The sequence below is a fragment of the Ziziphus jujuba genome, chromosome 12 (assembly GCF_031755915.1).
Source record: "Ziziphus jujuba cultivar Dongzao chromosome 12, ASM3175591v1".
In the NCBI taxonomy this organism is placed as follows: Eukaryota; Viridiplantae; Streptophyta; class Magnoliopsida; order Rosales; family Rhamnaceae; genus Ziziphus; species Ziziphus jujuba.
Genome location: NC_083390.1, coordinates 12,134,130 through 12,148,822, shown reverse-complemented (window position 1 = coordinate 12,148,822; position 14,693 = coordinate 12,134,130). Strand labels below are relative to the sequence as shown.

Genomic DNA, 14,693 nt, shown 5'->3' with positions numbered 1-14,693 from the left:
TTTAAATCATTTTGGAAAATAATTGATTTGAGAAGGCAGATTGAAAATTATATAATTTTAAGCATGTTCAAATATTATATGATTTTATGTGCTTAAAATTGGTTTATGGTGATATATTTCGCTTTGGTATTTTCTGGTTTTAGCATGAAATGATTATTTGAAATTTTTGGAATATTTAAATAAGCAATTGAGTATGAATATTAAATTATGATTTATGATACAATATCATTTGGAAAAGTACGATATCATAAGATTGTTTTTACGGATACTGTATTATTTAAATTTAATTGATATATCATATAGTACCAGTGTTTTAGATCGGTATTATATTATAATGCGTGGGTTTTCCACGGTGTTATGAGGTTGGATTCATCCCACAGGTTTGTTATTTCCACAGGCCATGAGGTTGGTTAATCCCATAGGTTATTATTACCACAGGCCGTGAGGTTGGGTATATCCCAACGGTTTATTATTTCCACAATACCTTCGTACATTAAGGGTCATGATATAGGTATATCCCACAGTTTACCATTTGGTATATCTTATGGTACATTGTATATGTTCTGAGTATATTGTTGGTTTTCCAATGTTATGGTTATTACTGCACTTTCATAATTATTTGTGAAATTATGTTTATAATATTTTATGCTCAATATTTATATCTTGATTAAGACATTTATAATATTATAATGATCATTCACTTTATACCTTTTTGATCATTGGTTTTATGATATTGAACTGGGTATAAGTGTGGATTTTATGAAATGATTTTTAAACGGGGAACTTTTCAAAAGAGTGGAACGAGAGGTTTTGAGAGAAAATTTTACAGAAATAAAGTATTATTTTCCTATTACACTATTCCACTCACTAGGATATCTTATCTCACGTTTTATTTTTTTCAAATTCATTCTCCTAGATCCAGGCAGTTAGCTGGCAGTTTACCTCGCACACCGCTTATTATTTCGTGCTTTCCATCACAATAGCAGTACTTGTCTTTCTTTATTATCTTTAACTTTGTAAACTTATTTATATCAGTTGTTTCCTCTAAGTTTTACAAACACTCTTAAAATGCTCTAATCTAGTTATTAGACAGTATTGACCATATTATGCATATGAGTAGTTATGACCTATAGTACGATAAGCTGGTTATGGACCATAATTATGGACTTTTATGCTGTTGTGGTTTTATATTTATATATTGAGTATTATTGATAATGCTTATGTTCATTTGTCCACTCTGTCCAATGGAACTTTACTAGGTGGAGCTACATGGGAGATCCTGGGAGGGTTCCTGGAGCTACATAGAATTGACTCATCTGCATAGGCTTGATCCATCTCTACTCTTAATGCTTTCTTGGCTTCCAAGTCATCAACCACCTATTATAAAGAGCCACTTAGCACTTTTTTCCACATCAGGAAGTCTAGTTTCTAAAGTCATACAAAAATAATTAACAAATAATCAAAACAAACATAAAATGCTATTATATCCTTACCATGTGTCAAATAAATTGGGGGAAAATTGTCTTTTCACATAATTACATACAAAAACCCTATTTTAGTAATTAATACTAAATAAATTTGAAAACATTTAATGGTTTCTATATTAAGACCTTGGATGGGGGGTCCTATAAAAATGTTATTACAACAACAATGAGGAAAAATGATGTTAACCCTATAATTAAAAGTAAGTGAGGGTATAAAGATCATTTTCTATTTAGATATTTGGTTTACTAAGTAGGAGAGTTATAACAAGGTTTGGGTTAAATCGCTTACATCGATCTTTGGTGATTATTTTTTTGTTGCTTTCGATATGTAAATCTATTAAAAAAGGCAAACAAAGTCGTACATCGATAGAAAACTCAAAGAAAGTCCACCATATAATCAAAGTGGGCTACTCTATCCATCATCAATTTGTTTTGGATTATAACCTCCTTTGGCCAAGGGTTCATGGGCTTGAGCATAGGGGTTGTGGACTCTCTGGAAGTGATATTAGAGTTAGAAAATATTGTTAGGTGGATGGATTGGTGAATCGAAAGGTGGTGTCCCTATAATACACCTTAATGGAAGAGAACCCTATGATCGATGGTCGAAACTTGATGATAACACTTTTGGGTTGAGATGGAGACTTCATAGTAACTCCATGGTAATGCGGTGGGCCCCCTATGGTGTACATTGATGGCAAAAAGGAAACCCCATAATCAACATTAGAAAATTGGTGATGGAAATTTTATGTCAGGGTGGTGCGGTGGGAGACCCCTTGACGGGGTGGGGATGAAAGAGCTTGTTAGTTTATGCCGGGGGGTGGTGGGGAGTGGGGGGTTTGTTGTGGTGGAGATATGGAGATATCCTGATGGCTAGGAAAAAAAGGGCTATTAGTTTTGTGCTCACGGGAGGGGGGGGGGGGGGGGGGGGGGGGGGGTTGCGCGCGGGGCCGGGGGTGGGGGTGATCCTTGATTTGAGGGGATGATTTTTACAAAAAGGAAAACAAGCTCCCTTATCGACAGAAAACTCAAAGAAAACCAACTATATAACCCAAGTAGGTTACTCCATCAACTAACAATTGATTTTGAGTTCAAACCTCACTTGAGTTTAGGTAGATGGATGATACGAACTTAGGTCAACTTTCTCCCAAACCAGTATTATATTAGCTCGGACCACGATTAAGTTTATATTCTTATAGAAATATCAACCCCTAACCGACCTGTGATTAGAAATCTTGGTATAATGAAGACGCTACAATAGGGTATAGAAGCCTTATTAATAAGTCAAAACTAAAACACTCAACCTGTAATGGTGTTTTAGGCATTCAAAGAGAACTAAGAGAATTCTATCTCATAATTAATTTTCTGAATATTATTGAAGGTGCATTCCCATTGAAAAATAACCCTTAAATAGGTTAGAGTCACAAAGCAATAAAACCTCTTAGCCATATAATGTCAATTCCCTAATGTGACCGAAATTCCATTCCCTTCCTAATTCTAATTTTGATTAATTAGGAATTAACTAATTTACAATGAAAATAATAAAATAATAACTTTCCTAAGTTGATTTTTCTAGAAAATAAAACAATAGAAACCAAATAAAAGACTAATTTCCTAAAATAAAAAGTCAAAATCGAATTAGGAAATTAATTGACTAGTTTGACCTCTAATCTAACTTTGACCAAATTCCAGCTTGTAAAGGCTCCAAATCAGCTCCCAAATGCCAAGTAAGATGCCAAATAGGTTTATTTATGGATCCCACATGTTGCCTTCGCTTGGAACAAAGAGAAAATGTCAAATCAAGAAAATACAGTAAAGCCAGCAACAAATAAAGCAAAACCAGCCAACTAATCCCTCTATGTGAAAATGTGCATCGTGGTTGCTTTTGATTCTACCTTGGCTTGATTCTATGACCTCTTAGTGATATTTAATGAATCCATGAAGTGTTGGATCCATTCGATGCTGTCCGGAGTCTATATTTGTACGAAAACAGCTACCCAAGTCCATATCGGCCTTTACCACTTGGATGCTTAAAACAAGATTTGTATCTTTGGGTATGGATAAGCCCTTTCGTAAATTGATAACTCCCTATATAAAGGCATCTAGATTTTTCTTAAATCTCTTGGCATGAGCCCTAGTGATCGGTCCAGACTTCATTCGTATTGGATCAGCACCCTAACGGGTAGTCGGTTGTGCAGGCATGGGTGGGATTCTCATTGTTCCCATCCTCTTGAAAAGGATTTGCCCTCAAATGAAAATTAACATCTACAACAAAATGAGATAAGTCAACAACATTAAATGTAGCACTAATATTATACTTACCCTGATATGAACCTAGGTCGACACGTGTCTAAACCCATATTATATTAGCTTGGATATCAATTAAGTTCAGATTTTAATAGATTGACCCCAACCCCTAGCCAACCTATGATTAGAAACCATGGTATAATGAAGATTTCACAATAGGTGATGGATATCCAATTGATAAATCAATACTAAAACACTCACTCTTTAATGTCGTTTTAAGTGTTCAAAGAGAATAAAGAGAAATTCCATCTCACAAAATAATTTCTGAATAAAATTCAAGCTGCATTCTCATTGACAAATATCTCTTAAATAGGTTCAAGACATGAAACAAAAAGCTCTAAAAAGATAGGACAAAACCGGCCACTAGGATTAGGAAACCAAGTTGGTCGAATTTTCTCTCTCCTTTCCTAATATAATCTTGATTAATTAATTTCCTTATTTTAAATTAGGAATTAATTAATTTATAATGGAAATAATAAAATAATAACTTTTCTAAGTTGATTTTTCCAGCAAATAAATAAATAAAAACCAAATAGAAGACTAATTTCCTAAAACAAAAATGTAGAAATCAAATTAGGAAACTAAAATACTATCTTTTTGACTATGTTGAATTTGACTAATCTTTGAGCAATTTAAGCTCCAAATCAGCTTCCATATGCTTTATAAGATGCCAAATAGGATTATCATGGAGTCCCACATATTGCCCTTGCTTGGATCAAAGAGAAAATGTCAACTAAGTAAAATACAATAAAGCCAGCAAGCAATATAGCAAGACCGGCCATCTTTCTCCCTTGTTCACACAGCCCCTTTTTGTTTGCCTTTACTTGATTTCATGATCTCTTAGAGATATGTATTGACTCCATGAAGAGTTAGAACCATTTCTTGCTGCCCAGAGAATATATTTGCACAAAAACAGCTACCCAGGTCCGTATCGGCCTCCATCACTTGGATCCTTAAAACAGATCTTGTATCTTCGGGTATTGATAAGTACCTTTGAGAATTAATTACTCCCTGGATAAAAGTAGCCTGGTTGTCCCTAAATCTCTTAGCTTAAGCCTTAGTGATTGGCCCGGTCAGCACCCCAACGGGTAGTCAATTGTGTAGGTAAGGGCGGATTCTCATTATACCCGGTAAGTCAAGTTTATAAGCATTTTTATTAATCTGCTCCAAAACTTGAAAATGTTCATCTCCACACGACATAAGCTTTGACTTACTTTGTTGCAAAACCTTTCTTTTAAATGTAACCAAACACAATCCCCTAGATTAAACACTATCACAAAAAATCCTAGAAATATCAATTCATCTTTATAGTAATCATACTTTTTAAAGTTAGCAAATAATCTCTCCCAAATTTTCAAATTTCCACTAAGTAAATCTCTCAACAATGCAGATAAAGTTCTATACAACAAAAGCATCTTTAAATAAGCACCTTTATAAATCATAACTAGCAATGGTTTCTTATTCAAAATTGCTTTATTAACGTCACCAAAGCTAAGATAAAAAATTTTATTTTTCTTTTCTTTCTTTTTCTTTCTCACCCACGAATTCCACTACTTTCACCTCACTTTCAACTTTTCCTCCCATTTTTTCACTCTCAGCTTTAGCTTTGTTTTTCCACTCAATTTGGGTTAGAATACTTACCTGGTTGGTCTTGTTCGGTCTTGTCCTCTTGGATTGGAGTTGAAGCCGTGGGTGCCATACTAGTTCTTTCTTTGAGCTTTTTGGCCTCCATCTTTTGTTGTATTTGAAGTTGGTCTCTAAAGACCTCCTTAGGAGTCAATGGTTTCAGCTTTATCTTTTTACCTTTAAATCTAAGAACAATAGCATTCTCTCCACCATAATGTATAGTATCTTCATCAAATTGCCATGGCCTACCTAATAGAATATGTTCAGCATGCATAGGCATAACATCACACAAAACAATATCCACATATTTATCAACGCTGAATTTTACTTTGGCTTGTTTGTTTATTTTCATTTCACCACTATCATTAAGCCATTGTAATCTATACAGTTCTGGATGTTTAACAGTTGATAACTCTAATTTATCAACTACCACATTACTAATTATATTAGCACAACTTCCATTATCAATTATCATGCTACAAATATTACCTTGGATTTCACATCGGGTATGGAAGATGTTTTCTCTTTGAACTTGATCCTCATCCTTGTATACAATCAACACTCTCCTTGCCACCAAGCTCAATTCGGCATTTGAAGCCTTTAGGATTTCGGCTTCATCTTCAAGTTCTTCCTCCTCTTGCTCGGTTTCACCCCCACTTTCTTCACTTTTGGATTCTAACTCACCATTACCTTTCAGCACCATGATTCTCCTATTTGGGCATTAACTAGCAATGTGTTCTCGTCCCTGGCACTTAAAACACACAATATCATGAGTTCTAGAAGGTTTAGGATCATATTTACCTTCATTCATTGGTGCTTGGATAGATTCAGTTTTGGCTTCCTTTCTTGGCCGATTAGAACTTTCATCACTAAGTTTCGACTTCAGCCTTATGTCATAATTGGGATTACTTCTCCAAGCACTTGGATTTGTCCTTCTACTATTTGATACTCCTCCATACCGTGTACTTGTGCCCTTCTTGTTAAATTGATTCTCAAGTTTGATAGCCACATGCAACATCTCTTCCAATTCCATATATTGTTGTAATTCTAGTTGATTAGCTACTTCTCGATTCCAACCTCCCAAAAACCTTGCCATGGTTACCTCACAATCCTTATTCATGCTTAACCTCATCATGAGCATCTCTATTTTTTTGTAATAATCCTCTACGGTCCTACTACCTTGAGATAAAAATTGAAGCCTTTGATGCAACAACCTGTGGTAATGACTTGGTACAAACCTCTTTCTCATGGCTCCTTTCATTTATCACGAAGTAGTAATAGGTTCAACTCCAACTCTTCTTTGGGTACTTTACTTATTTGTCCACCATTAGAATGCATAATGACCAAATTCCAAAGCTACCAATTTTACCTTCTTAGCCTTCGAATAGTTTTAATAATCAAATATCATCTCCATATGCTCCTCCCACTCTAAGTACGCTTCCAAATCACTTTTTCCCATGAATGGTGGTATATTAACCTTAATATACCCAAGATCATCATCCTCTTCTCTAGCTGGTCTCCAATGGTTTTTCCTTCCTTGCAGAGCATAGATGTCTTCAAAATCCTCCTCTAAATTATCTCCATAATTACCTCCTTCAAAATCCTCCCTATGGCATCTGCGACCTCCTCGACCTCAACCTCGACCACCATGAAACTCTTGCCTAAGATTCGGCCCACCTTGTGAATTCTCTAACCTATCCATCCTTTGATCTATATGATCAAATGGAGCATTCACATGCTATAATTGCTCCAAGACTGCCATCATATCCGTGTGCTCACCTTCACTCCCTGTAACTTGGGAATCACCCTTGAATCCTACGGATTCTTCTTTATTAATTCTCAATGAGCCATCTCCTACTCCTCTTCTCATCCTTGAATCTGCCATGTTAGTAAATATATTGTAAAAATAAAATAAATCCTCACCAAATTTACTCCCTCACATGTTTCACTCAAATAAGGTCTCGACATTCTTGTTTGCACACTAATTTTGGCTTTTACCCTTTTTTAAGCTCACATTCTCTTGCTGTTTTCCACTCAAAGAATTATCTCAAAGCTTTAATTAAAACACACATAAAACAGCAACTAGATCACAAGTATGTTCTTATTAAACTTATCAACAAAATAGTAGTAAAAAGCAAGCAATATTGAGTGAATTAATAAAACCTAGTTCGCGACGTTTCTGAGCTAAAACAAGGTAAATCAACAAGCAAATTTTTGGAATGAAATAAAAGCTGTATAGAATATGAATGAACCAATAATTCAAGGATAAAATATAGGAAAGAAATTCAAATAGGAACAAGAATCAAATTGAGCTAAAATATAGGATAGTTGTTGGTTGTTGTTATTTATAATTCAAGTTTTTGTATCAAATCCTTTAACTAATTTTAATCCAAATAGTTTTAGCACTCACAATTCAAATATCCAGCAGCAAGATTGAATTTTCAGCAACTCTAAATATTGAATAAATAAGCAACAACTCAGTAGTTCCAACAAATTTCCAGTAAACAAATTCAAACTCCAAATTCAACAAAAACCGGACTTCTACAATTTTTTTTTTTATTCGGCCTTTCTTCTCTTTTTTATTATTTTTTATACTCACAAAATATACAATCAACTACAGTCACAAGAATTAACAACAAAATTGCAATTCCAACACCAAAATTCCACCAAACCCCCAACCACACAAAAACAAAAACAAATTGCATAATTTTTAGATTTTATGCAATATGCTTTCAAAACTTTTTTATTTATTTATTTTTTGTTTTCTTAATATATGAATGCAACTAATTAAGATTGAAACATTAGAGAAAAATCAACAATAAACCAAATTAACAAGAACAATGATGAAAATCAACTAACAAATTAGGCAGCAAAAATACAATAAAACAAGGAAAATCTAATTTGACTAGAAATGAGTTTTTTTTTTGGTTTGTTTGTTTACTATGCAGAACGTGTATGATGATAGAAGCAACGTTAACCTAATGCTTAAATTGTAGATTAACACAAAACAAAATAAAACAAATAAGATAGATTAAACTTGAACAAAATCTTAGTGCTGATACCAAATGATATGAATATAGGTCGACTTGTTTCTAAACCTGTATTATATTAGCCCGGATCACGATTAAGTTCAGATTCTTATGGAAACCTCAACCCCTAACCAACCTGTGATTAGAAACCTTGGTATAATGAAAATGTCACAATAGGTTATGGAAGCCTTATTGATAAATCAAAACTAAAACACTCACCCTTTAATGGTGGTTTAGGTGTTCAAAGAGAACTAAGAGAATTCTATCTCACAATTAATTTTTTGAATATTATTGAAGATGCATTCCCATTGAAAAATAATCTTTAAATAGGTTAGAGTCACAAAGCAATAAACCCTAAACAACTAAGAGAAAACCAGCCATACACTGTCAATTTCCTAATGTGACCGAAATTCCATTCATTTCCTAATTCTAATTTTGATTAATTAATTCATTTATTTTGAATTAGAAATTAATTAATTTACAATGAAAATAATAAAATAATAAATTTTTTAAATTGATTTGTCTAGAAAATAAATAAATAGAAACCAAAAGAAAGACTAATTTTCTAAAATAAAAGGTCAAAATCAAATTAGTCAACCTAGTTTGACCAAATTCCATCATGTAAAGGCTCCAAATCAACTCCCAAATGCCATATAAGATGCCAAATAGGTTTATTTATGGATCCCACACATTGCCCTTGCTTGGAACAAATAGAAAATGTCAAATCAACAAAATACAGTAAAGCCAGCAACAAATATAACAAAATTAGCCAACTAATCCCTCTAGGCGCAAATGCCCATTATGGATGCTTTTGATTCTGCCTTGGCTTGATTCCATAACCTCTTAATGATATTTAGTGAATCCACAAAGTGTTGGATCCATTCCATGCTGCCCAAAGTCCATATTTACACTAAAATAGCTACTCAGGTCCATATTGGCCTCCACCACTTTAATGCTTAAAATAGGCTTTGTATGTTCAAGTATGGACAAGTCCTTTTGTGAATTGATAACTCCCTGTATAAAGGCAGCCAGGTTGTCCTTAAATCTTTTAGTATGAGCCCTAGTTATTGGCCCAGACTTCATCTATATTAGATCAGCAACCCAGCAGATAGTCGGCTATGCGGACAAGGATGGATTCTCATAATTGGATTTAGGCAGAGAGACTATAGACTCTCTACAAAATCCAATAAATGAATGTTTTCTATAACTTTGTATACTATCTCAATTTCAGCCCGTTGAAGAAGGCATTTACCCAAAAACATGCAGATGCTTTTTTTCCAAGGAGAACTAGCTCTTATACAATATTATCTTTACTGGTATGGATTCCCTCGGTCTTATTGGCAGTACTTTGAATTTGTACTGAAAATTAACTTTTCGATTCCCATATTCAGTGTCTACCATTGGTTGCTGAAGAAATTGCAGATTAGTGAATTTGGTCTGGCCAAGTTTTTACTCTTCCAGTGTATTTTGTCCCCTTGATTACCGAAACAGTCTCTTAATGCAACTTGACCAAGGTCTCAAAGATAAACTAGAGTTTAGAAATGTGTCTTTAAATAATATAAACACCAGGGATGATTCCTTCCACGCCTTCTGAGATTTAAATTTTATTTAATTGAGACCTGTTTCTGAATTTGAAAATGTCAATTATACTATTATAAAGGGTGTGGATAATAGAGATTGATCCTCAATTCAAAGGGTGTGAATGTAAAAAGATGGGAGGCAGATGAAATTTTTTCAATATAATAAAAAATGTTTATGATATTTTTGACACCGTAGAGGTCAGAATATTGAAGTCAATCCGAACTTCAATAGAGCTAAATGATGTTAACCTTACATATATACAATCTCTTGACAATATTGAGGAACTATATCATTTAATCTTCTCTGTCGAATTGAAATTTCCAGAAGATTTGCCTTCTTTGTTTAATATTTGCTTCATTCTTTGTGTCTGATAATATGAAAAAAATATTTACACACCCATAATAAAATTCTCACTATTGAGAGTGATTCCAGTACTCTAAATAAATAAATATGCTGATACTTAGAAACATATCTAGATATTATTCCTCCAAAGATGATATATATCCTCCACCATGAAGAAAAGGTGGAAAAAAAAAAAAAAAAAAAAAAAGGTATAAAACGAGAGGAGCTATATGAGGAAATGGTCCATTTGGTTCCCTTTTTACTTGCCTCTTCTTATGCAAAATTCTTTGGTAGGATCAGATACATGAGGAACCAATTTCATTATCCTTATTTGGAGAGAATTTGCACTAAATCTTTCTCATCAATACAGAAAAAAGAATTTAATCTCATTGGTTGATTAGGAATTTTCTTAGTGGAGTGATAACCCAATTTTATGCATCCAATCAATTTCTCAGGTTCTGTTTGTACTGTTTTAATTAAGCTTAATATAATACTGTGATGAAACTTTTCCTTGGATCTGCTACCTCATCTATCCCAAATGATAATTCTGGCACTCCACTGCTCCCCTTCCAATGTTTCACTTTTTGCAGATACATTTCGGAATAAAATTTTATTTTGTTTTCTAGTCATTTTCATAAATTCTCTATGGCTGCATACCTTCTGATCATAGTCATTTTTATATCGAGATGAAGTACTTAAATTATGGATGTTATAATTTTGGCTACAAAGAACAATGAACTAAAAAGTTACAATAGATATGCAGGTGATTCAAGTGGTCATTTTTTAGTGGTGATTAGCAAAGATCATTGAGGCAAATACCCAATTGAAAGGTGGAGCCAAGTTACATTCTAAACCATGACAGGGTGAAAAAAAGGGATGCTGATAACTTTTAGATACTTAAAAAAAAAAAAGAAAAAAAAAAAAAGAGAGAGAGAGAGAGAGAGAATTGAGGAAAAGGAATAAAGAATATGGGACATTAATAAATTGGTCTGTCTATTTCAGTGGAAGAAAGAATATGGACAATAATAAATTGTCTGTCTGTTTCAGTTTGGCATGATTTGGTTCTATCCATGAGTTAAACCTCCCCTACCCAAAAACCCAAAAAGCATCCATAAAACAATAATAATAAAAATAACCGGCCAAGGGACAGTAAAAAAATAAAAATAAAAAAGGACAATCAATCTGATAAATGTATTCTAATGGAGTAGCAATTTATATTTTGGTATGAACTTTTAAGAGTATTTCTATGGATAGAGGAAAATAATATAACTTCTTTGGAAAAAAGGATAAAAGATGAATAACAAAGCAAAATATAGAATAAGCTCACTGCAATTTGAATGACCTCAAGGGCTGGAGGGTTACAAAAGAATTTATAATTTTCGAGAAAACTTTAACACTAAAAGGCAAACAGATACGAAATATATATATATATATATATTTTCAGAAATTTATAAGGAAAAAACTATTCTCTCTCCTCTTGAGGCTGTACCATCATCTCTGTTCTGTTCCTTCTCATGGCTCATTGATTTTGTAGAATCTTGGCTTGCAATAGAGTGATGATGTTGGCTCAATGCTTGGATACCTTCAAGGAATTCTCTTTTTACTTGACTATACACATCTTTCTATGAAAAAAAAAAAAAAAAAGAAAAGGAAAAAACTTTTTCTTTAACACTAGAAGAAAACCAATCAATCACCATGAAAATTGCTCCAAGAAAGAAGAAAAATAATTCCCACCACCTTCTAGTTTTCCCCTTTAATTTGCATAGTTTTTCAAACTTGCTGTTGTTACTGAGATTGTCAACCTGCTTTTCTCCTAGTCAAAGAAACAAGCTTGAATGTACTAAGACCTGTTGTGAATAGGATCAGCACCTCTTCGAACTTTTCTTTTGCTTGATTGATTTGGATCGAACTTCTCGTCAGAAGTTTTCGAATTCTTCGTTGTGTTAATTTCCTCCATGTTGACGGCCTTAAGAATACGCTGATTCTTCGATAGTAGTAAATCATGATCTTTTTTTGTCTCTCTAATGGCAATTCCTATACTTCGCAAGCCAGAAACTTTATCTGGTTGAACTACTAGGAAACCAATACAGATGAGAAGGATAAGAACTCTATGAGAAGTTAAAACCATGATTCTTGACAACCAAACCAAGAAGAAGAATCTAAGTCTCTTCTAGTTGTTAAGAGAGTATAATAGAGATTGCAAAGCCTCTCTGCCTCTAGTCACATGCACCCCTGTAGATATAAATAAGCCTTGCTATATATCTGTTGTTGGATATGGAGGAGGGGCTTTAAAAGATAAAGCAAAGAGGGCCCCAAAACACCTAGAGGAATTTTAGATTCACCCAAATCATAAGACTGCAATGTAAGCAAAAATTAAGGCTGTTGTTGAAGAATCTGACAAGGATGAATAAAGTGGTTGGAACAATACCCTTGAGAAGCCAAGTATCTTTTTTCATTGCTGCCCTACATCTCTATCATTCTTCCCCTGCTTTTGTCTACTCAGAAAAAAGGCCAAAACCAGCACTGTCTTGGGTGTTAGCCATATTTGCCATATCAGCACCAGACCATATAAATATGTACTTTTTTTTTGGTGAATATATAAATATATATATAATACATGGACAAAGCGAGTCATTGTATCTCTATTTTAGAGTTTAGACCATGGTCTTGTTTTGCTATGGTACTACCCAAATGGTACTTTTCAAGGTCTAAAGACTTTGATAGATTTGGGACTGATAGGTTTAGGCATTGGTATGTGTAGAATGAAGGCTTTTCGTTGAAGGGTATATTGGTAACTTATCTTTCCTTTCTTACTAAGGAAAGGAGGGTTTTGTTATTTTAAAAATTTGGAAGTATGAGATTTGCTACAGTGCGGAGCAAGTCATCTAAAGAATCGATAGGGGAAGGAGAAAGAAATGGGGAATGAGCAGCCTCCAAAAGAAACAAACACTTGGCTTTATGCCATTCTAAGATCTCTTCTCTCTTCCCAACTTTAGAATTCCAAGCTCTCTTCCCTATGCAGCAAAAATAACAGTCCTTGGTTTCTTGTGCTAAATATTTCCCTTTATGCTTTTCTACTCTCTTCTTCGGAGTTGCCAAATTCTAATCCACCATTCATTTTACATTAATTCTCTCTCTCTTTCTCTCTCAAATTTATAAAATTTTTCTCGTTTATTTATGTAGACCATCTTTTTCTTTATTACCCATTTTCAAAAAAACTAATATTATATATAGTAATTTCACATGCAACAAAGAACATTCTAAAGCATGAATTCCAACACTTTATCAAAGTATGGGTGACATGGTGGCTTAAGAAGAAGGGTGAATGGTCCTGGTCCAACCCACAAAATTCCAGCTTGGATGTTTTTGTTATATGCTGATTCTTCTGCTTTTTTATCTACCAATTAAAGTAAAAAGAGTTAAATGAGGTGTTGCTTTCTGGTTTACATTTTTTCTCTATAAATTTTGAAATACCCCGTTTGGGATGGCTTCACTGCACCATGCATGATTCATGCTCAACATGCTTCATTTTCCACGCTCAATATATATATATATTTTTTTTTCCGAAGTATTATTATTTTTTCACTTGATTACCACTACACCATTTATTCTTTTTTGCCCCCAAGAATATGAAATTATCCCCAAAAATATGAAGTTCATAATTTCAGATTGGGAATAACTATTCGTACATACTTATTCTCGATGGAGCTTAACGGAAAAAAGGATAATATTTTTAGTAGGAAATTATGGATTGCCAAGAGAAAAATGGTACAGTAAATCCTTGATCAATGAATAGCTTGTTAAGAAATTTCAAGTTACTGCTTGAGCTATTTAAGTTTGTTCTTTTTTTTTTTTAATTAAAAAAATTATCTTTTAATAGTATCTTAAATATCAAACTATATTCCTACATCATACAGTATTATGGCATAAATCTATCCGAAAGCTGAATAATTTATTTTCACTAAGTTATCATCCTCGACAGTTCCGATAGTTCGCTGGCCTTACCAAACGCAAAAATTGCTCAGACGTACGAGGGCTTTATTTAATTTCCTTTGAACGTCAATAAGATTCTGATCTGGTCACATTTATTTAGTTTTTTGGTACCATCCAACGAAAAAGAATTCAAAATCTAAAAAAAAAAAAAAAAAGCATAAAAATAATAATTAATAATAGCCCAAAAAACCGAAAAGAGGTCAGTATCTCTGTCTCCGATGAACAGGATCTCAATGTGCTTCTTTGGATATTATTTGATCTAAAAATATGATCTGGGGTCCAGTGGCTTTGGCTTCAACCATGTAACATAAATATTGTTTTTTTTTTTTTTTTA

The 14,693-nt window shown here is 33.5% G+C and overlaps 1 protein-coding gene across 1 annotated transcript; it reads right to left on the bottom strand.

Annotated features, from left to right (window-relative positions):
* Nucleotides 1-11,677: 11,677 nt before the first annotated feature.
* Nucleotides 11,678-13,417, bottom strand: LOC107428998 (CLAVATA3/ESR (CLE)-related protein 45). The gene is made up of 2 exons (XM_025078213.3): nucleotides 12,104-13,417; nucleotides 11,678-11,988 (listed from the first exon to the last, which is right to left on the bottom strand). Exon 1 carries the CDS (start codon nucleotides 12,492-12,494, stop codon nucleotides 12,207-12,209), a length of 288 nt encoding a protein of 95 aa, XP_024933981.3. The 5' UTR covers nucleotides 12,495-13,417; the 3' UTR covers nucleotides 11,678-11,988; nucleotides 12,104-12,206.
* Nucleotides 13,418-14,693: the final 1,276 nt, after the last annotated feature.